Source organism: Mastacembelus armatus, chromosome 20 (genome assembly GCF_900324485.2).
Source record: "Mastacembelus armatus chromosome 20, fMasArm1.2, whole genome shotgun sequence".
Lineage (NCBI taxonomy): Eukaryota > Metazoa > Chordata > Actinopteri > Synbranchiformes > Mastacembelidae > Mastacembelus > Mastacembelus armatus.
The window spans coordinates 3,169,412-3,194,424 of NC_046652.1; the positions used below are offsets into that span (position 1 = coordinate 3,169,412).

General features: G+C 38.2%; 2 protein-coding genes across 3 annotated transcripts; one reads left to right on the top strand and one right to left on the bottom strand.

Annotated features, from left to right (window-relative positions):
* The first annotated feature begins 1,026 nt into the window (after positions 1–1,026).
* abcd3a (ATP-binding cassette, sub-family D (ALD), member 3a) lies at positions 1,027–17,939 on the top strand. Of its 2 annotated transcripts, none has more exons than XM_026292436.1 (23): positions 1,027–1,179; positions 3,083–3,119; positions 3,227–3,325; positions 4,080–4,168; positions 5,431–5,500; positions 7,006–7,103; positions 9,752–9,875; positions 10,557–10,613; positions 11,281–11,423; positions 11,500–11,569; positions 12,165–12,234; positions 12,781–12,878; positions 13,243–13,334; positions 13,644–13,735; positions 13,836–13,908; positions 14,006–14,069; positions 14,267–14,344; positions 14,483–14,548; positions 15,081–15,170; positions 15,263–15,382; positions 15,770–15,874; positions 16,432–16,488; positions 16,757–17,939. In XM_026292436.1, the coding sequence occupies exons 1-23, from the start codon at positions 1,070–1,072 to the stop codon at positions 16,832–16,834; spliced, it is 1,980 nt and encodes a 659-aa protein (XP_026148221.1). In that variant the 5' UTR covers positions 1,027–1,069; the 3' UTR covers positions 16,835–17,939. The 2 variants fall into 2 exon arrangements, with proteins under 2 accessions (XP_026148221.1, XP_026148220.1); XM_026292435.1 differs by lacking the exon at positions 5,431–5,500 and adding an exon at positions 6,224–6,293.
* Positions 17,940–19,923: 1,984 nt separating this feature from the next.
* On the bottom strand, positions 19,924–24,452 carry LOC113121360 (tissue factor). The gene is made up of 6 exons (XM_026291731.2): positions 24,275–24,452; positions 23,196–23,307; positions 22,573–22,766; positions 21,554–21,735; positions 21,307–21,475; positions 19,924–20,546 (listed from the first exon to the last, which is right to left on the bottom strand). The coding sequence occupies exons 1-6, from the start codon at positions 24,333–24,335 to the stop codon at positions 20,398–20,400; spliced, it is 867 nt and encodes a 288-aa protein (XP_026147516.1). The 5' UTR covers positions 24,336–24,452; the 3' UTR covers positions 19,924–20,397.
* Between the last annotated feature and the right edge of the window lie 561 nt (positions 24,453–25,013).

Below are 25,013 nucleotides of genomic sequence, written 5' to 3' on the forward strand. Positions count from 1 at the left end.
CAGTGGTCTGGTCCACTCCAGCTGCTGAACCCTAGTGGGAGTGCAATGGGCTGCTATTGTCACAGAATCAGCAGGATGTCAGGTGACATTTAACTGGTGGTGCACTCACAAATGACATACACAAATACAACAGGATAAGGTAACCACACACATTATGTGTGATCCATGGACCGATTTGGTCTTTCTGCCTCTACAGGCTTAGTTGTAAAGCTGTAAAGTTGTGGATATGTTGTTGATTTTGCAAACAGGTGTGTTTTGTCCTTACCCTGCTATTTTCTTTATGTGCAGAAACCCTTGTGGTATCCTGAGTCTTTTCTGGCTGAGTCTCACACCACATGACCCCAGCTGCTGAAATTTGATAAACAGTTTCTAAAGCTAATTAACAGCTTTCACATTTTTGCTAATAGCTTCTAAACTTTGTAAAACTAGAAACTGAATTATTCTTTCACCAAAGTGGGCCTTCAGTAAGGCAGCATCCACTTCAAGACACAGGAACAAGCTGGAAGTCCAGATCCCCTGGTGTTGGGGAAGAACTAGAGAACCAAGGGCCACCCTTACTCGGCGTGGCAGCACTTTTCTCAGGCATGCCCTATTATCTTTGGCACCATGAGTCTTCGAAAATGGGACAATACAGTGCTTAGCATGCACCCTGCGAGTACACCCTGTTCAATTTTTTTTTTTTCAGATTTTTTATCAGTTTCTCTGTGAATATGTGTCCAATGTTTTCCATTTTTACAAAACAGTTTCATTAAACATTTATTTTTATAACCTGGAGAGTGTGGTCACCTAAGGTGATGTAACCATTGCACATGCGCAACATTTCGTTATTTTTTTCTCTTCTTTTTTATTCAATGAAACAATTGATGTAAAATCGATGAATGAAACCTATTATAACATCATTTTTTTAAAAAACTTTTTACGATAAAGCGCCTTCTAGCATGCGCAGAACAAATCCGGATACAAATCAAGCCGAGCTCAAAAAGTTACCCGGCATGCATTGTACCGGTCTTAAAGGGAATACTGTGAACAGTAGCGCGCACGAGCAAGCTGGTGTCGCTGGGTCACAAACATGGCGGTTTTCAGTAAATATCTGACGGCGAAAAACTCGTCCATAGCAGGGGGTATTTTGTTGGTTTTGTACCTGCTAAAACACAGAAGACGGGCACACAAACAGGCTGGGTAAGTGGACGACAGCACACACGGTTCGTGTTTTCTTTTAGGCACAGGAAACTCGGTTATCAGGTGAGTTGATGACGCTGTCAGGATGCTAATTAGCAGTTGCTAGCTCACAAATCACATAACGCTAATGTTTAAAAAGCGAACATCTTTTCTAAAACATCACCACAGGTTGAACCGTGCACACTTATCAAATGGCTGATTGTTCATTGTGATGTCCGTATGAAATCATCGGTTTTTGTTATTTAATCCCATATGGTTGGACATAACTAATAGGCTCCACTTGAAAAGGGTTAAAGTTAGTCTTTTATCAACAAAACCACTGTGGCCGTAAGCACAGCGCACAGTCCCCCCCAAAGGAGTACAAGCCGTGTGTAAATCCTGCTTAAAGAATATAACATGACAGTTATGAATTATGAAATATTTGGGTAAACACCGTCAAACACGTGCAAGAGGGATACAAGAGAGAAGATGTGTGTCGTAAATGACACAGCTGTCACTGACCCTAAAATCTCTTATCTGGAAATACTATTTGCTACTACTGTAGTACTACCACTTCTACTGTCAGTAGTACTACCACTTCTACTGTCAGTAGTACTACCACTTCTACTGTCAGTACTACCGCCATGAGGTTTTCAAAAAGTGTACACTCTGTCCCCAGCATCATTACAGCAGATTGACCTAATTTTACTCACTATTATTTGCTTGTTATTTATCAACAAAGTGCACTTATAACATCTTCACTGCCATGTGTTTTGACCTGAAGTGCACAAATATCAAACCTTCAATTACAATTGTAAAACATCCTTGTCATGTGTCTCCTACTCTTGGATGTTTGTGGCTGGTGGATGTGAGGGGAAGAATAGATGAGTTCATAGGATGGGTCTGTTTTCTTGTATGAAGACTGGAAACACACTGGATATTAAGTTCCCTCACCACAGTATCATAAAGGGATCAAGTGTCAACATTTAGTGAAACTGGACCAAGATCTTTATTAATTTCCCAGCACAAATTCAACTGTGTGTAATTCTCCTCAATTCATCTGAGTGCATTATATACAGTAATTTTACTCACTTAATTCACTATGTATGTTCTTGACAAACATGGCAAACCTGTTGAATACCTATACTTGATCAAAACACATTTGTGAAGCATCTTTTTTTCTGAAAACTTTAAAATGTACACATTTATATATGTTTTCCTGCTAAGTCCAGTTTTCCAGTACTGTTCAGTTTACCATTAGAACATGTGAAGGTATAATAGTTGTAGTTGTGAATAACAGTACAGGACCAAAGAATTGAATGAGTACTTGGGAACTATTACAGACTTTCCTTTTAGTTTATGAAAATGATACTCCCTCTCTTTCTGGTAATACTTGTTTTTCACCACTGAAGTATTTCACTGACAGATAGCACTTATCTGGAGTTAAACTTGTCTTACTGGTACCAAGGTGGGCAGTAGGAATAGGAGTAATCAAATATTTCATCACAGTGATGCAAAAACCAAGTTTTACCATGAAGTAACACCAGTATTAACATTAAATTGATTTGCCACATAGCCCACACCACATAGTCCTATAAAATATTATTTACACACACACACACACGATATTTAAAAAATCTCAACTGCATTATAACATTTAGTCATATTATCATTAATTAATGTTTCCAGTGAAAGATTGCAGGGTGTGTTATCAGGTAATTGCTTGGCACGACTTGCACAATTTGTAAAATTTGTAAAAAGTGCAAAAGAGGCTGTTAACAATCCAGTTGTCATTTATAGGCCATATGTCCGTGTGGGTAATAAAAGGGATAGTTCGTCACCATCGTCACTATTGCAAGAAGAAAACTTTTCTCTCTCTGTTTTTGATTAAGTAGTAAAATGTAATCATTGTTATTTTTTGCAGTAAAAAAGGAGCATCAGATCAGGTGGTGAACACTGAGGTATGTCAGTCTTTTTATACCCAAACGTCTGAAGCCTATATATTTTCTATAAAAGATGTGTCATAGTTACCTTGGTCGACTGACTTTTGTTGTTTCTCTGCATATAGAAAGATGGCAGAAAAGACCGTGCAGCAGTGGACAAAGTGTTCTTCCTTCGGATAATCCAAATTCTGAGGATCATGGTACCTCGAGTTTTCTGCATGGAGGTATGAGATTGACCTGACAGGCTAATATATTTTTCCACATTTAACCTACAATGAGAAGATTGATACCTGTGGAGAGTTAATGCTTATGTTCACCTGCCTTAAGAACTCACCTTAAATCTTGATGCCTTGAGTACACAAGCACTAAGAATGACCTTAGGAAGCATATTGTGCCCAGCAGTTAAAGGTTTGCTTATTCACAGATTCAGACTTTTATCAATGAGGGGTGAAGGACCAGATGTGCACTTTAATTAGGTGATTGGATAGAATTGTATTGAGTGGAAAAACCATCACAGTATTGTTGTTGTTCAAAGTGAGTATTTCTCTGTCTCTGAGGGGATCTTTCAAGGCCTAATTACTCTTTGTTCACCATCTTAATGTATACTTTATCTACACATTTAGAGGAAGTCCACTTTGAAGGCTAATTTAGAAGAGAGATTATTATAACCTATTTCAAAAAATGTTAACATTTTAGTCAGTGTTGGTAAAAATGTCTAATTTTACTACAGTTTGGCATTTGGAAAAACCTTATTCAAAATCAAGAGCTAGATGTACTGACAGAAGAGCCCTTTGACACAGACACATCAACTCCATAAGCCAAGGTCACAGCCACATAGCTCCTCTGGCTCCATTCAGGCTTATCCAATCAGTTCAGTAGATAGTAGGAGAGTTAAGGGCCGGGTGATGAAAGACTTTATGATCTGGAGTGTTTTACAGGCTGTACTAGCTATTTTTGTGGTGGTTGTTTTCATTACAGACAGCCTACCTTATGCTTATTGCCACCATGTTGGTGGCCAGGACGTATTGTGACGTATGGATGATCCAGAATGGCACCATGATTGAAAGGTATGACTTTGCATAGATTAGTTAATAAGTTTAACATAACTCTAACCCTTGACCTTAAAAAAATATATATGTTAAGACATAGCAGCCATGGTAACTTTATATGCACACATCAATAAATCCACATCATATATATAAGAAAACAGCAACAAAAAAAAAAATTTGTTTTTGTTTAGAATGCAAAACAAAGTCAGATGTTTTTTATTTTTTCTCCACATCTCAGATTATTAACCTTGTATTTTAGAAGGCCTGAGCCAAAAGACCTCAGAGATCTGATAGGTCAGAAAAACACTGGAGCAAGGAATTATAGACAGGAAGTAATCATTTGTAATCAGTTCAGAAACTCAGTGGGAGCCAAAACAAAGCATATAAGAACACAACTAATATAGTGATACTGTTATTAATAAAGATTAATGAATGGAGTCAAAGTTACAGAGTTGAAGAACAGCTGCAGACCAGTCGTCTCTGCAGCTTTTTGGCCTTAACTTGGACCAAACTGTGCATCTTCTAATTGCCAGACAAAAGTGATAACTACAGAGACACATGAATCAGCAGGCAAAACTATGTCTAAAACAGCTTTTAGGTGTGGCATTAGGCGTACCTTAGCATGAAAACGTAGGGTGTATAACACATCAGCTTAGATGTCTTTTAGAAACATGGAAAACCATGTGTAACAATGACAACAAAAGAAGATAAACGACCTAGGTCTTTTGAAATCTATCTATTGTGTTTTTAAATGTTTTTTTTTTTGTTTTTTTTTCTCAATTAAAGTGCATGTTGTTGACATTTTTGCAATTGTGATTTTGTTAAAATAAGTCAAATACACATTAAACAAGTAGTCAAGAACATGTTTCTACCATGGTAGAGTTTGGAGCACCTTTTGAATGCAAGTGCAACACTAGCCATTGAGCTATTTTTAAATCATGTTTTACATAATAAATTAAATTGGCATTTGTAGCCTAAAGTGTGTTTACAGCAGTATTTGTTGTTTACAGAAACATAATTATTTCCTGATGTCAGTAGTCTAATCAGTTCGTTGTTCATCCTTATTAATGGTCTTCATAGTTAAAATGTCTTAGAACTGACTTTCTGCTTATGTAGGTTTAGATCAGTTTCAGTATCAGTCTTTTAAATGTGTTGGAGCCTATGCAGAAGAAATACATGTTCACTTTTTCTCATATAGGATTGATATAAAAATGGATGAACTGTTCCATCATGAGTTTTGATTCTTTTCAGCAGCTGATGACTGTTTTGCTTTTCCACAGTGGTATTATAAGCAGAGACATCAATCTATTCAAGAAGCACTTTTATTCCTACATATCAGTCATACCAGGGGTAACTTTTCAATACATGGTTCTTGTAGAAGTGGAAAACCAAGCTTTAAACCATTAACACTGTGGTTTTAACGTCTTGCTTTGTAAAGGTGTTGTGCTTTTCATTCCTTATTTTGTGGAGTTCTACACTTCTTCCCAATCCATAACACTATCCTGTCTGTTTTATTAGGTAGTACATATACTTTTGGCATAAATTAACTGGAAAACATTTCCACATGGAATTCCATTCAATGTGTGTGTTTTTGCTTTTACTCAAAATTGTAAACAATAAGTGTTTTACCAGTGCTAGTAAGCAACCTCTTATAAACATTATACAATAAGTTCTAATTGAGTGTAACTTGCATAAGTTAACAAATCACATGAAAAAAAAAAAGTATTTCTTGTTTGAGTGCATTCAGTTGCATGCGTTATATTACTGTAGCCACATCAATAAAATAGAGAAATTAATTTTAAAAGTTGGTTTTACACACACACACACACACAGAAATACATACTTTGAATGGTATTCCAGTGTCCATCTCTGTCAGGACTCCACTGTTACTGTCCTTCTGTTACACAATTTATAATGTACTCCAAGCTAAAGCACAAATTGTTGTGTTGTTGGCTGCCCAGCAAAAGGCACTGTTTCTACAGGAAAGACAAAATTAATTATATCAAGCCTCAGTATGTGTCCTACTGACCATTTTGGTTGTTTGCTCATCTTTCTGTATGTTGTGGTTTGCAGTGCCATTATTGGTCGTTCAACAAAAGATTTCAAGATCTACTTGTTCAGCTTTATCAAATTCATGCCACTTGTAAGTGTGTTTTTTGTTAACCTTTGGTTTTTGTCACACTATAAAGTGTGATCTTAATATATATTGTGTATTATTTAACACAACTCTAGTTCATGAAAAGTGTCTTTGGCAGTTTAATTTTCTGAAAGGTTTACAGAGGAGGCCTGATATAACAAAACGAACACCGACTTTTTCTACTGTGTAGTTAATAATTTACTGGAAAAAGTCCATTGTTGAATCATACAACTCACTTAAAAGTGCTGAAATTTTGCATGACCTTTCTTTTGCGCTAACAAGTAATCTGTCAATGCTGTAAATGTATCATTATATGCTTTGGTGGTGTATGGCTGGCAATATTCTATTTTTAATTGATGACACATCACATGAAAAGACAAAAACTAATAATGTATTAGTCCAACTCTCAATACAATCGAACTTCCCTAATCTGGTTCTCACTGAACAGATAAATCTTTAAAAACAGCAAATAAATGTGTAGCTTTGAAAGTAATTTCTGTAAACACTTGGCCAACTCAAAACTAAACATATGTAGTTGACAGTAAGAAAAAAACAAAGCGTATTGCCAGCCTAATTCTTTGTTTGCATCGTTCCATCATCCTAAAAAATTTGCTTGTGCATGTTTTCCTAATTCCTTATCCTATGCTATCCTAAGGATTCACAGAAATCATAGTAAGAGAAGGATACATGTATTTTGTGTGTGACTCGGTCATTACAGATAGCCTTGATCAACAACTTCCTGAAGTTGGGCCTGAACGAATTGAAACTGAGGTTCCGTGAGAGACTCACAAAGAAGTTGTACGATCAGTACCTGCAGTAAGTACTACAGCACAACTAAAGCTGCTTTTCCATTTTAAGAGATATGAGTCATTTAATCTTCTACATCATTTATCAAACATAATTTCCAGCTTCTGAGATGTGACAACTTTACTTGTTTTCTTTTTTTTGTAGCATTACTAATGAAATATCATTTGTTTTACAATATACGCATTTCAAAGACATACCCTTAGAATCAGGGAAGCTTTTTTTTTTTTTTTTTTAACTGAATGTAAAAATTATCAACACATTAATAGATAACTAAGGTAATTGTCGCTTTATTTCCTAGACTTACTTTTGTTGCATTGTTCATTTGGTGCCAACTAACAAAAAAAGTGTTTACAAAGGACATAAACAACATAAAAACATCAAAATTAGACTAATTTGTTTTAAATGCTTCTGTCAAACTCAAAACATTCATTTCACGAAAGTTGTGTATGTTAGACACAGGGTGTAATTCTTTAAAATCATACTTGTTAGACAAAATACACACAGCCATTGTTACTAGTTCACAGAGTGAGATTATACACAGCTGATATTTTATAGTTGCATTAAGCCAAGCGTTATTTTTTCTTTAAATTGGATATCTGTCGTGTATCTGCTGGGTGAGTTCCCTGAACTTTGCAGATCTACGTTTTCCTCCATAAGAGACAATGCATGGTGTGGAACACGCGTCTCCATTACAGGACCATCAGTGCAAGTCCATGCCTATAGCCTTGACCATGGAAAATTGACCATGGCAATGGCTGACTTTGCTACAGTGGAAACGATGGAAATTGTCTGAACAGCCCATGGGCCTTGCCTCTCCACACGGTGCCTGAGCATGATGGTGGTTGCAGACTGTTTGCTGCCAAACCCCACATTTATGCAGGGTTAGCTGGAAAGATCATATTCTCGAAGGTGGACCTGTTGAGGGGATACGCCCAATTGCCTGTACATGATGACATGATGTCCATGACTGACCCATGGTCTGCCAGGGAGCAGCATCAGTTGGAATACATTTCAGTGTTTACCTTGAGCACCGAACACATAGAAGGGGAAGCAAACATATTTCTCACACTCTTGAGGATGAATCACAGCAAGTTAGGCTTTGGATCATGACACCCAAAATTGACATCAATAACCAGGAGGCCACCAACACCTCACATGCCCCGAGGATGGCAGTGGTGTGTTTTTGATGCTGTTTATGGTCTCTGTCATTCAGCATAGCAAACATATCCTACCACTATTTCTACGAAATTTGTGTGAGCTGGTCTTAAGAACGATGTTCAAGAATGGGTGGCTTCCTGCACGAAGTGTCTCTATGTTAAAGTCAAATACAAGGCACTTTGGTTGCATTTCCCCATCAATTAGACCACATTAACATAGACCTACTATGCCCCCTTCCATTCTCCCTTGGTTTCACTCACCTACTCAAATTAGAAGACAGAATTACCAAGTGGCTGGACGTTGTCCTCCTCACCTTACCGTGAGTACTGTGGCCTGAGCCTTTATCAACACTTATGAGATTCGTCACTTAGTGTGGCATGTCCTGAGACCATGGTGCACAGTCCACATCAGCATTCTTGATTGTACTGTCTCCAAAACTTGGTGTAAGGTCACATTGTACGACAGTCTATCAGTTCCAGACATACACCCTCTGTGAACTATTCCAGGCTTTCTAGAGAGCCAGACTGTGTGTCAGGCCAGTGATTGTCTGCTGTGTGGGTACTGCTGGCTATTAGGACAACACCTAAAGAAGACTTTGAGTGCTCCTTAGTTGAATTGGTGTAAGAACAGCCACTTTATGTGTCCAGAGACCTCAGCCTCATAGGCAACTATCCTTCGTCTGTGCACAGCCATCAACCAGTAGAGCAGTTGTTTAGCACCTGTCCCCACCTTCCGCTATAGAACGTCCCCATCCTGTGTTCTGACCTCTCTGCATTTGGCTGATTATGTGTTTTTCTGCCATGATGCTCTTCGGGGTTCCCGAAAACCACTCTACAATGACCCATTCCATGTCTTGGACCAGTGTGATAAGGCCTTTGTTGACGACATTGAAGGGAGAAGCCAACTTGTCTTGACTGATTGCCTGAGCTTTCTCACCATGTCCCAGAGCCCATGTTGTCGGTCATAAATATACTGGCCCTGTAAAGTCCTGGTTAGACTGATGGTTGCTCTTATTAGTTGTAGGGGGGCTTGTGTAGTGGTCCACGACCATTCGATTAGGAGAGGGTTGAAGTCTTGTTGTGGTTGATGCAGATTAGGTTAGCTATGATTATTGTCTGAACTAAAAGAAAGAGCCTGTTTGTGTGCTTTAATGTATACCTGCTGCATTTTATATTATCTAGCAACTGTTGTAATAAATAAAGCAACTGTGGCAACCTTATCCAACTAGTTTATAAAGAAATTGGTAGTACAGCACAACATTTAAAAATATGTGGACTTTATTACGTTGAAGTTGAACTGACCACTAAACTCAGTGGTCAAATCATACAACCTAGTGGCTTATTCTGTGGGTGGGAAAAGGAGGATTATCTATGCATTTTGAAAAAGAAACTTAAATTCTAAAATTTACCTCATGTCTTTTACCGACACCTGGAGATCGTCTCATGTTCTGTGTGTTTCCCAGTTTCTTTGAGTCTTCATTCTGTGTTCTGGCTCTTCAGAGGTTTTACCTACTACAAAATGGGAAACCTAGACAACCGGATAGCCAATGCAGACCAGCTGCTGACACAGGATGTGGAGAAATTCTGCAACAGTGTGGTCGACCTTTATTCCAACCTCAGCAAGGTGCCAGACTGGTGAAAATCTGCTATCATATCAAACTCTGTGTGCCAGGTCTTTGTTTGACACACTCCTCCTGCATTGTGTATGACAGCCTTAATGCCTCAGCAGTTTTTACTGCAAGCCCACTATAGAGGGCTAGAAGAGGTGAGGTTTGGCAATGGACAAATACATTTTAAAAAATCCTTATATCCTAGATATTCAGGTGTTTTTGTTTAAAATGTGCATCTGACAAATTCATTCACACAGGGGAGTTGATGTGTGTTGTTTTTGGACATATGTATGTTAATGTGTATGTAAATATTACTGGTTGGTTTAATATTTTGTAAATATTATTACACACCATCCTGTTGTAATGGCATTCTAGTAGGGCCACCCAGCAACTTCAAGTCTGAAACTGGATTTCCCTAAATCATTTGGGCTTCAGATACAATAAATTATATAACCCATAGATTATGATATGAACATTCATGTCTCTTGCTGCCTCAGAAAACTAGCAGTTCAGCTAACATGAGTATGGGTAAAGCACCAACTAATAGAGTAGTATAGCAACATTTGCTAACCCATGATCAGTGATACTAGATATTCTTCCCCTTCCCTTTGAACTCAGTGATATCACAGTCATATACTGAGATTGTACATTTCTGTTGTTATCTATTCTTGTTATTTATTCTTTCTGTCCTACAGCCTCTGTTGGATATCGGCCTGTACATCTTCAAGTTGACAAGTGCCATCGGTGCTCAGGTAAGTTATCTTATGCATGTATATCGTTGCTATCAGTAGCTCACCATCATGTGTAGTTTTCATGCGTGAAATGTGTCTGCAGACATTTGTTGGTAGTTTGTCTGGCAGTACGTGTTTATCTGTGTGCACTTATGTGTGTCTGTGCTGGTGTGTGCTCAAGGCTCTGGAGGTGAGAAGTTAGACATATGAGTTAAAAATAACAAAAGGTAGAGGACAATGATCTTGCACGCCTGTATGTGTGTTGTATACAAAAAGTGGTTTGTGACCTTGCTTGGAGCTCCATCAGTAGCTTTACCCATCTAACGTTTGCATTTTCTGCTGCTAAAAGGTGCACTGCTATTGCTCCAGTGCAAACAGCTCACACTATGTGTTTTAAAGTTCATGGTCGAATACTGAAAAATCACTAGTAAATTAGGAGAGGATTTGGCAGTTTTGTTTAACAATGTAACAGTGTGAGTGAAACTTTAGTTTAGATTACATCTTCTTGTCTAAGTATAAGCAAATCTATTTATTCCTCTTTATTTTCAACTGGATGTTTCTGTTTTGTTAAACCTTCATACTTGCTATGCCATTAATTTAAACAGGAGAGCAATATATTTTATCATTTTCTTTACCACACACATCCTACAGTCTGGACATATTGTGTCTATCTCCCGATGCTGCCTAGGGCCCAGCCATTATGATGTCCTACCTGCTGATCTCAGGTCTGTTCCTGACCAGACTGAGGAGGCCCATAGGCAAGATGACAGTCACTGAACAGCGCTATGAGGGAGAGTATCGCTATGTCAACTCTCGCCTCATTACCAACAGGTAAACACATCAGAAACAACTCAAACTCTGTTGCTGTACATCTGTTTACTACATGGGTTTATCTTTTTCTCTTCAGTGAGGAAATAGCCTTCTACAATGGGAACAAGAGGGAAAAACAGACCATTTATGCCACATTTAAGAAACTGGTGAGATATTATTTATCACTTTCCCACAAGAGAATACGTGTTGTTAAGAATCATTTACAGTTGAATGACTAGACTGTGTGACACCTCTGACCACAAATGACGTGGGGGTGTAGTCAGGATGATGTTTTACCAAACAGTAATGGCCTGATGTACTATAAAACTCCAGATGGGTGAGAAGTCCAAAATATTAACTATTAATTTTTTTTCTTAAAAATTAATGCAACTGCAATGTGGTGTTGTCGTTAGTATTCACTCAAATCCAAGACTTAAGAACATTAAGTCCACTTCCTCTGAACCATTTTCTAAATAGTAGTGTTACACATGCAGCAGCTACATTTAATGCTTGAATCAACTTTCACAGCTGTTGTCTAGTAGAGGAAAGAATGTACAACAGTAGCTGTAAACATCAGGTACCTTATTTCATTTTATATTTTGAAAAGCACAGATGATCAAAAACTGTTTAATCCTGTGCTTTAATGGTGTGTTTGCAATAAATCCCCAGAATTATCCTACGCAAGGGGAAAAACTTTTGTGTAAGTCCTTATTGTGTCCTTTTCCAAATTCAGATTGTAAACACATTTATTTTGTCTTCCAGGTGGACCATTTGCATAATTTCATCTTCTTTCGATTTACCATGGGATTTGTGGACAGTATAATTGCCAAGTGTAAGTTTGATAGGCTGTTTTTCTCATAATATATAGGTGACATTTATTATAAAAATTACTTCCCCTTACAATAAGTCATTTAGGAAATTGTTTCGTTTAAGGACAGAATAGACAGCTCAATACATCATTAAGCAATAAATAACTAAGAAAATATACATTAATATTTGTTTATTGTGTGTTTATTTATTTTGTTGGCACATTTCAGATACTGGTCTAGGTATTTCCATGAAATTTAAGTCAACCCCATAATTTGAAAAAAATATTTGGGAGTTGTATTGAATTGCTCATATGTGTTAGCGCCAGCACTGGGACTGTCTCTTAACATAAAAAGGGGCTCTGGAGCAACAACAATTATGAGCCACAGATATGGTGAGAAATCACATCCTTGTCTGTGACAAGGTTTCCATAGAATTTGTACAGATTCAAGCAGTAAAATGTTTCTGTAAAACGTATTAACAAAATCTTTTTCATACTGCATAAACTTTACTCAAAATCCTGAGTTATCTGCACTCGGCCTCTAAATCTAATGATGCTCTTCCTCTGCAGACCTGGCCACTGTGGTGGGCTACCTGGTGGTTAGCCGGCCATTCCTAAACCTGTCTCACCCCCGACACCTGCACAGCACACACTCTGAGTTGCTGGAGGTCAGGAAAAAAAGACACTCACACAGATAATTGTAGTCACACTATGATAATGTAGACTCACCTGTTTTGGTCAATCTTTAAATTAAGGAAATCAAGTAAATTGAACTCATAAGTAAAGGGACTGCATGAATCATTTACAGTTGAGTGACTAGATGAATGAAATAAATGTGTGTTAATTCAGCTCAAAAGTTCAAACCAGTCAGTGCATACTGTTGTATAACCACAAAGCAGTAAGGTTGTTGCCAAAGTAATAAACATATCTTTTCCAGTGACACGAAGAAGTAGAAAAACACTTGTATGACAGTAAAGCTTCCTTTGATGCTGTAAGGTTTGACTGAAGTGATTGGACTTGTTTGGCCTCTAGGACTACTACCAGAGTGGAAGGATGCTCCTGCGAATGTCCCAGGCCCTGGGCAGAATTGTCCTGGCTGGCCGAGAGATGACACGCCTCTCAGGGTGAGTGTTGTTGAATAGTACAAAAAAGGCAGAATTCAAAGCAAAAAAAATAAAAATAATCTAACAAATGATTTTCATTAGTCTCTTAGTTTTTGGTCAGTCTGATACTATTTGGAGCCTGATTAAAATGTGAGCTGTATCTGGCTCAATGAGTTAAACTTTTCCAAAGGTGATCAATCTGTATTCATATGGTGTCAAATCAGCAACTGATTTAATTATCATTAGATCTATTTCAAATATGGGGCATTGGCAGATGTTTTATGTTGTTGTCGCTTCTCTGATTTTTGTTTCTTGTGTATGTTGCCACAGATTCACTGCCCGTATCACTGAACTGATGAAAGTCCTGAAAGAGCTGAATGCTGGAAAATATGAGCGCACCATGATCTCCATGCAGGAGAAAGGTACATGTGACTCCTATGCAAAATAATGTGTGACAGAAATGTTTTTTTTCATCTGAGGTAATTGGAGTGAGTGAGCTTTGGTTTATTCCACTTTTCCTAGAATTAGACTCTGCAGAGAATCTTGTTCTGGTGCCTGGAAGTGGTCAAATAATCAACAAAGACAACATCATCAAGTACGTCTCTCATCTGGCTCGGGTAGACCTCTGTTAAATACATTCCATTTTCTATTTTTATGAGCTCAGTTTTAAAGCAATATGTTTTATTTTGCAGATTTGACCATACCCCTCTAGCAACACCCAATGGAGACATCCTGATCAGAGACCTCACATTTGAGGTAAATCTCATCTTTCATTGCCATATTTCAGGCAAATAGGCTTTGATTGCCAGAATTATTTGAATTTGTTTGGAAGAGTTGGTTTAATTTTTTTTTTTTTAATCATACTGGCATGTCCATGATGTGGGACATCTGAGCACACATGTTTCTCTGTAGTATTATATTTCAACCTGTAATTGTTTCTATGTCCTGTAAAGGTGAGGTCTGGTACAAATGTTCTCGTGTGTGGACCAAACGGCTGTGGAAAGAGCTCTCTGTTCAGAGTCCTTGGAGAGGTGAGGCACTTTTTAGTTTGATGGTGGCTAATCGGCTAAATTGCGTCTGTAAAGTAATATACATACAGAATATCATGCATATCTTGTATGTTGTTCTCTGTACATAAAAAGCTTGTTCATGTTTTTTATTTTTTATAGCTGTGGCCTCTGTTTGGAGGACAACTAACAAAACCTGAGCGAGGGAAGCTCTTCTATGTTCCACAGGTAAGTCATTTGTTTAAAAATGATCTAAAAACTCATGTTCCACTGTCAATAACGTGATCTGGAAATATAGCTTGACAAAGCAAACTCTCTTAGACCAATTTTCAATGTATGAAGTTGAGGCAGGTGTGTAAAGGATAATACATCAAATTTGAATTTTATGTTTTTAATCATGCATTATTAATATCTTTGATATACCCACTTCAGCCTACAAAGACATGCAGGCTCCAGTTTCTCTGCTAGTGTTATTAAACACACATGTAAATAAAAATGATCACAGTTTAGTTGAAACACTGAAGTTAAATAATTCCAAGTAAAGTAAAACTTAAGAAATTGATTCCTTGAACTCACTAATACTGTTGTGGTGTCTTTGAGCTGAGGTCCTTATCCCCTGTAACCAGCAGGTACCAGGCAATTTCCAGATGTGAACAGATGTAAATGTTAAAAAAAATGTTGAAATTGCAGGAATTTATGCAAACTTTCATGTTACGCCTATTGAATTTTCAGTTTGACTGACTGTGTTGTGTTTGTCTAGAGACCCTACATGACTCTGGGTTCTCTGAGGGACCAGGTCATTTACCCTGACACATATGATGAACAGAGAAAGAAAGGCATCTCTGATCAGGTGGGACAGCACAGTCCTACATAATTTATGCCTTCACTATCAGCGTCTTTCTGTTTGTGATGAAACCCTTTATGTTGTCTGTTTGTGTCCAGGTGTTGAAGGAGTACCTGGACAATGTTCAGCTTGGTCACATCCTGGAGAGAGAGGGCACCTGGGACTCAGTCCAGGACTGGATGGACATCCTCAGTGGAGGAGAGAAGCAGAGGATGGCTGTAAGTACTGACTGACCCCCTGTCAACCTGCAGTACAGCTATGGATTTACATAACACAGGACAAGCCTGTTCTGCCCTTAAACAATGGTTAGCACAAGGTTATATATGTACTTACTATGTATAATGTGTTTGTATATTTGAAAAAAAACGTAAATCGAAAACAAAGAACCCGTTAGAATGTCTAAAAGCATTTCTATTTTTTTAATTTGGAATATTTTATTTTATGATGTACTTGACTGACTAATTTAAATCCAGTTTCTTTGAATAACACATGTTAACATAGCAGTGTGTTTTTGTTGTTCATTTTGAACATGAAGCATGTTCTTGCTGAAAAACACTGTACCATCACTGCCCCGCTTCAAGTTTCATGTGCGAATGTTTCTGTAGATGGCCAGACTGTTCTACCACAAGCCCCAGTTTGCTATTCTGGATGAGTGCACCAGTGCAGTGAGTGTGGATGTAGAGGATTACATCTACAGCCACTGCAGGACGGTACGACCCTTCAAAATATCTCTCACACACACATACACACACACACACACAATGTTTACATCTGGTCTCATGTGAGACCAAAGCAATAGGAGATCACTACCAGCCTAGACTCTGTCATGCAGTATCTGAACCCATCAGTGAATGGTGTTGTAAAGGCCTTAAGTGCTTATTTCAGTTTAGGAGGTTGTACTTGTTCACTGTTTGTTTGTTCAGTGAAGCCACTGGATAAACAAATCTAAATAAATTCAGTGTCTTGGAGCACAGTAAAACAGCTATTACTCATTCTTTCTCAACTTCATTTCATGACATTTTCCTTTGATTTAGTGCCATAAAGCAGCCCATCAGATACTGTTATGTAGAGTACAACCTGTTAGTACACAAAGTCATTTAGAGACCAGGTCCGGCTGCTTCAGCAACAATTAAAGTATCTCAGGATTAATGTGCTAATAACAGGTTAATGTTGCAATGCTTCATACTGTGTAGATGTGGCTAGTGAAAGTTTCTTCTTTGCTGATTGGTTAGAGTCCAGTACTGTTTACATCTTCTTTGATCCACAGGTGGGCATCAGCTTGTTTACAGTGTCCCACAGAAAATCTCTGTGGAAGCACCATGAGGTAAAAAGTCATCATCTATTGTTTTTGTGAATTTAAATGAAATCGATTCCCACAGCCACCATTACCGTTTTCACTGCAGCCCATTGTCAGTTTCTTAGAGCAGATATTTCTTGTAGTTTAAAGTGTAGTTTATGAACCAGCCATACAGATCTGATATAGATTACATTATAGTTTTTCACAGTTTTTGTTTAAAACTGAATTTCCTTCAGATGTCTCCTTTCTTTATTACTAACTTTATGTTTTCTGTGTTTTCATCTCTGCGATAAAGTATTATCTCCACATGGACGGCAGAGGAAACTATGAATTCAAGCCCATCACAGAGGAAACTGTGGAGTTTGGTTCATAACCGTTTGACGTTGGCACCGATGCACTGCTCTGATAAAATCAGTTCATTAATTCTTTGCACATCAGAGGTTATAGCTAAAAGTAGAAAATAATGTTTTTAATAAATTGTAACTTTCTGTAAGCCAAGTTTTTTTTGGGGTTTTTTTTGTTTTTTTTTTTTAATTAATTTTTTGGGTTATTTAAAGTGTCACTTTAGTCCTGACTAACCATGAATTTGTTCAGTGTGATTGTAAAACATGTAATTCAGACATGAAGATCTTTTTGCACACACCAGATGATTGAGTGAAGGTGGAAGTATACAGTACAGTTTCAATCATCTCTGCGTATGTGATCATACCTCACAACAGCAACAGAGCTTAGTCATCAGAGTTAAGCAAGCGACCATGTCTTTTGAACAGGATGAAATTGAAGTGTGTACACAAAGTGATATTTCCTAAATTTGCACTAACACAAGCAATGTTTCTACATTGTAGGTAAAATAACCATGGCTGATTTAAAAAGTTCAGTGGGTAGTTCAAATCCTGTTCACCCCAACTGGATTTAATTTTTTATAGGCAACTCTAAACTCTGCTGTTTGTTTGGTGTCATTTGATAACATGACAGTATGAGATGTAAGCAGTCTTTTCTGCTGACTTAGAGTGGCGTATGGGACCTTGTCCATAACCGTCCTACATATTTCTGTCCTAGATGAAACATATCAGTGCTTCAGACATTCACAGGAGCTTTGCAAATATGAACTCAACAAAGAGAAGAATGTCTCTAGACACCTAAGAAAAACATCTTACCAAAACACAATGAAAGGTGTAGGATTTCTTTTCTGTCCATGATCTGGAGTGTTGCTGTTAAGGATTTTCCTTAGTGCTGTCAGTAGCAGTGAGTCTCTATTGCAGAAGTAATGGTCTAGACTGTTGCTGGATGGACCTCTGCCATTAGTGGCTGCTCTTAGCTCTAGTAATTTTGTATTTCAAACACTGGTCAAGTAATAGATTTTATCAATGTTATAAAATATTAATGTGTGGTTGTTGTCAAAGACTCAGTTCAAGCTGCCAGTGTGCTGTGGACTTGTGGCCATGGCCATACCATCATTAAAACATTTACGTTTTAGAGGAGTTGACTTTTGATACTGGCATTTATTGGCATGGGCCAAATGATGGTGGAAGTGCTGAGTGTTGTGGGGCTGAGGAGCCAGAGCATACAGAAAGTAGGAGGCTATTATATTAATCATGTTGATTCGTGCAGTTTTACATAACCTTGGTGTGGAATTGAGATCAGTCAAAAGGCAGCAGCTGATTCCAATTAACTCTTTTTAACTCTGGTAACACATGAATGAAATTAGCTGTGCTTCTCTCTGAAATGACTGACCTTTAAACTTCCAAGTCATAAACGTAATAACCATTAAACATTTTATATTAACAGACAAAGCTCTTATGCTTTGGTTCAAACAATTGCAGAATCTGTTCTCCAAGCATTACTTTTTTTTTTTTTTTTTTTTTGTCTTTAGTGTTTTTAATAATCAGGATCATTTCCATGTAGCTTTTGTCAGGTGGTGCTGTTATTTCACTAATAGTAAGGTTGTCGATAAGGAAACCGTGAAATCTTACAGGCATCATCTTTCTTCTTACTCTAATCTCATTATTAACCTTTTCTGTTTATGAATTTAAGTCTGAATTTTTTTTTTTTGTTTGTTTTTTTTTTTTGTTTTAAGAATTATGTTGGTAGAAGCTGAGGTCTGGGTCTTAAGTGCAATGATGGCTTCTCCCAGGGGATCACTGGTTCTCTTTGTTCTGTCACTCTAAAATACTGTACTGATCCTGATTTTAAGAAGGAGCCTCAGCTTTACCCATGGTTTTCAATTTTTACTAATAATACTGTTATGATTTCACTCTGAATTAAAAATGAAACTCTGGTAGTAATGAATTTTCATAAAGAGATGTTTTTTTTCGTGTGTGTGTGTGTGTGAGAGAGAGAATGTTGTAAGTAATGTGTTACACTGTGTCAAATAATATTCTCCTGTGACTCACACAATGCTAGTATTGGACATGTAGTGATATGTAGTTAGTTAAGTTGGAAAAGTCCAGTTAAGTTATGCACATGAGAGGGGTCAGCCAACATATACAAGACTATGTAATAATTCATAACCACAGTATGTTTATATGGTGTTCAAAAGGTTCTCCACAATTTAATTATTTAGTTATATTCTCTTAGGTGCATCTTTTGTTTGGTTCATGGAATGACGGGTGCACAGTTTTACATTCGTATGACATGTTCAAGTGTTCAGCATTAATGTACTCTGTGCAGATGGCACAGTTGTCGCCGTCAGGTGGCTCCAGTGAGTTAGTCAATGGAAAACACTACCATAGAAGGATTTTCCCTCTCTCTTTGCTGTGGTGCTGTGGCACAGAGGGACTCTGAGTCATAATAAGCTGGATTGACTCCACATTGTCTGGTCACAGTGAACAGAAAATGAAGTTCCTCACCTGTGGATGGACTTTTACCAATTGGCTCCAAATGAAAAAGTGTTGGGATGTGTCTACATTTAGGTATAATCCAATAGGTCAAAAGCATCTGGCAGCAGCTCATTAATATACACTCATTATTATAACCTTGTTTGTTTTAAATTCATGCTGTTGATCACTTAAGAGCTTGATTTTAACTCTTCTCTATTCACTGCTATTTAAACAGACCCTGTAAATAAATCCCGTCTTCCTTTCTTCCACCTCTTCAGTTTTCTGTTACAGCTGATTAATCCTTACCCATCTCGCTCCTTCTTGTGCAGGACCAAATCCCCCTTTTTCTCTGAAACAAACCTCTGCTACCCCTGCAAAGTCTGACTGTGGCCTTGCTACATTTAAATTCCTCCTTTTTTCAAGACCAAAAGATTTGGGTCTAAGCTCAAAATAGCCATAATTTACCTCTGTTTATCATTAATATAATTTGTTATCATACTGCTTGATTTAAACTTCATTTACTGGAATGGAAACATTTTATACTTGCACTGTTTTATTGCTTATTCAAATGTGATTTTTGTGATTTCATATCACAAATTATCTGAAACATCCATACGTATAAAACAGCTAAAACAACATCATATACAAATGTGTTATTTTTAATCAGACACAATAAATTAGGCATCAGGTATAAAAATAATATATTCTAGACTTTCCCATAAAGTGTTTCTTTTGCAAACCTCTCAAAAATCCTCATGACAGTTATTTCAAGTTAGGAAGTTCACCATAAAACAAAATAAATAAAATCAGTTTGTAGTGTTGATCATCATTAACTAGAGGTACCACTCACCAAAGACAAGGAATGTGAAATTACACCTTAAGCAAGATGATAAGTGTGTGACTAGGAGTGTTGAAACAGTGTTTTCCTTTTAAAATGTTTTCTGTAGCATGAAAAGAGAAGAAAAAATAAAATAGTTCAGGGCAGTTTCATAGAAACTAAATGAAGAACCGATTCCAGTGTCTTGACTGCGTTGAACTAATGTGGATCTGCCCCCCTGCTCCATATAGGCCTCAGTCCAGTTCAGCTGTACCGCATATGTGTGATTAAAAACACACTCTATACTCTATCCCGCAGTGGCATTGCTTCTTTTTCTTTTTTCAGAGCTTTCTTCCTGTACGTGTAGCAGACTACTGTGACAGCGATGATTATGCCAATCAGTAGCAGGATGAGGAAGATGGCAGCAGCGATCACACCCACTGAATACACTGTGAAGACAAAAACAAGACCAAATTACACTGAAGAGCTTTACTTCACATTTAAATACTGAATCGTGGAGGAAAACTGTTTATTTTAACAATTAATTTGTCAATTGTATTTTTTTTTTTATCTACTGATTCAATAATATCCCACCCAGGTGACACCTACATGATTAATGGCTCCCTATCATCATGTAATTGCTGACTGCTTCCTGAAGAGGGAGCTGTTGGATTTCTCAAACCACAATCTCAGCTGCAGCCAGTGTGCAGCAGATGCTGTAATGTATCTGTCTGCAGACAGTAAGACGAGAAATGAAGGATTTCTAATTGATTTGCTAATCTTCCACCTTGATCTGTGTTTTTCTGTCCATCACATGACATCTGCATCCAGATGTTCTTTCAGACAGGGTGGAGTACAATAATGCAATGCTGCTCTGTAAATGAGATGCAGCTCATATGTGATGAGAGGGCATCAAATGATCCTTTCACTTCCTGCAGATGTGTATCATTGTATAAAATAAAAATTGTTAAAAGGCTAAAATCTGAACTAGTAGCAGCACAGAACACTACTAGTCACAGACACATCAGGATATGTTCAGCCTTATGATTTTCAGTGTAGCTGCAGATTGTGAACAAAACTGTCTTCAGCACTTTGATACTGCTGCGTTTCTGGCCGACAGCTTGTGGTTCACTAGTTTCATGTATGAATACATTGTCTCTGTCCACATCTTCCCTCTTTGCAGCGTTGCTAAGAGTCAGCCCCGCTCACCTTCAAAGATGGACTGGTTGTCGTCATTGGAGCACTGGGTCTGGCTCAGCTCTCCCAGCTGCTTGTCGATGCTGCGGCTCGGGATGTAAGCCTGGACGCTGAAGCAGTAGCTCACCCCTTGGTCCAGATCAGGCAGCTCTATCACATTGGTCTTAGACTTATACTCTTTCTGCAGACAGAGGGAGCCATACAGTTCATACTGTCCTGTTCATGTGCGTCTGTTACTGTGTCCGCTGCTGTTACTCACCTTTCCAGTACTCTTGTTTTTCCGATAGATAACTTTATATTGCAGCTGGTCAGAGAAGATATCCCTGATGTTGAGCTGGTGGCCATTTTTAAACAAAGCAGTGAGTGGGTCCGTCACATACAGGGTGGTCTTCTTTTTGTCTTCACTCACCTCCAGCTTGAATTCAGGGCTGCTTATATCAGCTGTGGAGGAGGGAGAGAGGGATCAGTAGATGTTTACAGAGAATATGACACTGTTCAGAGACCTGTGTAAATGACCCGTCTGATGATGTTTGAGGCCTGTTGAAACAAACCAAGAGTGTATCCAGATTATCTAAACTACAGCAGCAACAAGTAATTGTTTAATTTGTTGGTCAGTTTGACAGAAAATGACTTTCTGTGAAATAATCTTTAGTTTAAGCTTCAGTGATGTGAATATTTGCTGCTTTATCTGAACAGTGTAGTAAATTAAAATAGGCAGGTTTTCTAATGTTAAGGTTAAAAATAAGCTACAGATTAGTTGATTATAGAAATAGTCTGTAATAGTGTTTCATTACACAGGACAGACAACTACAGTGAAACTGCTGTCTATTTATACTAGGAGTGAAGATGTGAACTGATCTGGACATCATGTTGAGCACTGCTGTGCTGTTGAACATTGTGCGCAGCAGCTTAATGGTTTGCTGTGCAGAAAAGTATTTAGTCAAGAAGACTACTGTAGTTATAGAAGATTTACATAAACAGAAATTTTACACAGCCCCTCTCTCAGTTCAGAGACACATATGGATCTTGCTCTTATTTATTGTGCCGACGCTTATTTATGTCAAATTAAAGGAGCCTACAGTGTATATTTGTTTGATCAACATAAAACAGTGTCTGAAAATATCAGTTTCGAGCTCAAAGTGTGAGAGTTGGTCATGTTGTAATTCTGAAGGACATTGTGGCATGAAAAGCTTTGGTTACCAGCCCAATTTGTCTCCTGGTTATTTCCAACTAATTATGTCGATTAAACATCCAAGTTATTGTAGAAGAAGAACCTACTGTCTTTGTAGGGGCAGAATCGTGGTGAGGTGGTGTGGGGGAACTCAGTGAGCTCAGTTCTGGCCCCCAACGGTGGTTCAGACAGGACGTCGGCCGTGTAGGAGGCCTGCAGGTCAGTCAGATAGTTGGACAGATCACACATTGCCCTTGAGGACCGAATACAGTGAGGGCTCCTCTGTTTGTTCCCACCAAGCCTGCAACAGTTTGACAGGTCACATGTTCCTGTTACACTCAGACACATATGCACCAGACAAGCTTTAGATTAAAGTGCTAACAAGAGCAATAATGTGACGGTGACCGGTCAGAGTGCAATAATTATTCACAGTAGGATAACCCTTCCCAAAAAAATGTCTGAATACACTGCAAAGCGGTGACACAATTGTTGGCATTGGTAAATTGTATTTGTTGGATGCTTCACGCTTAAGCTGTTATTGAATCACTGGAGTCCATGTGCCTTTCAGTTATCGTGCTGTTAAAAGATTTCTGGCCTAAAATAAACATTCCTGCTTTTACTGGATCAATCATGGATTCTTATCATTCCCTGCAGCCATTAACGATGCCTTCAAGGATACACAGCAAGCAGGTCAGCGGGTGTGTGTGGGACTTTGGATACAGGTACTTACGGAGAGAACTCCACCGTGTACGAGTAGTTAGCTGATGGTTCAGGCCCCCACGTCAGAATTGTTTTAAAGTTGGTGGATTTCCAAGTGACATTTTGTGCTACTGGATAGGAGCCTGCAAAAAATACAAGTTGTATTAAATACTAATGTCTTTTAAAATCTAGTGTGGGGTGTTTAAATTAAAACTCCATATATGTATTATAAGTATCTATGCATAAGTTGTACAAGGCTGAGCTGTAGTCAAGAAACTGCAGTTTTATGTAATTAAAGTACTGCATTGGATCCCACTAACGTATTAGAGAGTAAAAAGCTTTGTGTACACCGTGTACAGCAGAAATAAACTTAGCACTTCAGCAAATTCAAGCGATGAGATGATTTTAATGAAGCACTAAGTAAAATGCTCTTATTAAAATGCTCTTATCAGTGTTCAAAGAGCCTTGGTCATATATTTTTGAGAACTGACTGTTCGCTCTTGACCACTAATGTCTGAGGTTGAATTTTTCTGCCAATCAGGAGGATTGCCACTCAAAGAGAAATGCTGAGAAGACTAGTTGTGAGGAGCCCCCTGTGTAGAAGATTAAAAGGCTGTCCTGCCATTGTCCCCTCTGCCTGTAGGACTTGGTAAGGTCATTGCTTCCTGTTGTTCCTGAGACAATTTAAAAAGTGGACAATAAAGAGCAGGAGAAATGCAAATCCGAACGGATGATAGTCCCACACTGAGCGCAAATAGAGACCAGACATTTCTAGTTGCAAAAGTGGCCAAAACAATGGAGTGTGAGCTGTTACACACTGATTAATGTTTAACAGCAGCCTGAACATTAAAGGTAACTGACCATGGTGGGAATAAGTATGAAGGGCACAGTAATTTACCAGCAAATAACCGAATGTATTATCCAATAAAGCCATTTCATTCTGTGGGCAGCTTCTTCTTAGAAACGAAGGCTTAACAGAGTTTGTGCGTATTTGCGCTCAGAGCCGAGTAGGAACCTACAGACTGTATTGTCATCACTACTTGGCAAATCATTTAGATCACTCTCTGAAGTTGTCTGCACATTAAATGAGCATTAATTGCGCGGACTCACCTAAAGCAGAGTGTGTGGACAGAAAGAAGACAACAAAGACTGGTAGTCTAACTGGCTCCATCCCGGGTTCAGGTAAAGAGATATAGTCCAGATAAAAACTGTGCGATAGAAACAATAGGTCAAATCCCCAACAGAGTCCGCGTATAGAGGATACTCATCCTTTGCTCTCGCCTCAAACCTCAAACACCCTTTATAGCGAACTGAACCGCCTGGGGCTTGGCCAAATAAGGCGCGTCCGACTGTGGCGTCACCAGAGCGTCCGTACGCGCTGAGATCATGAGACAGATACAGAGGGGAAATCATTCATTCAGAAATCAGGTTTACACATGTAGACTGCTTTTGTTGTGATTGTCCATCAGTTGTTTTTCACAGTTTAATTGTGTTGTGCCACCTGTCAGTAACAGTTTGTTAACAATTAATGAATTAACAAGTAATGACCAATTGACTAGTCCTGTGTTCTGTCCAAGTTACCACGTGTCTTGATTCTACCTAAATGTGGAAATAAAGACAGAGGATTGTTGTTGAATTGCAAGATATAAATTATTTATCCAAATCTGATTTCCTTTCTTACGAAAATGTTTTTTTCCCCTTTATTTGTTGCCTGCAATAGGATGAGATGAAACACTACAGTAACCACAAACCTCAGCCACATATGAATCAGTTCCAGCATTGGAAAGTACATTTTCCCAAGTGTTGTATTAAATTACAGCTTCAGGTCTTTGGTCCTAAAGTGAGTACT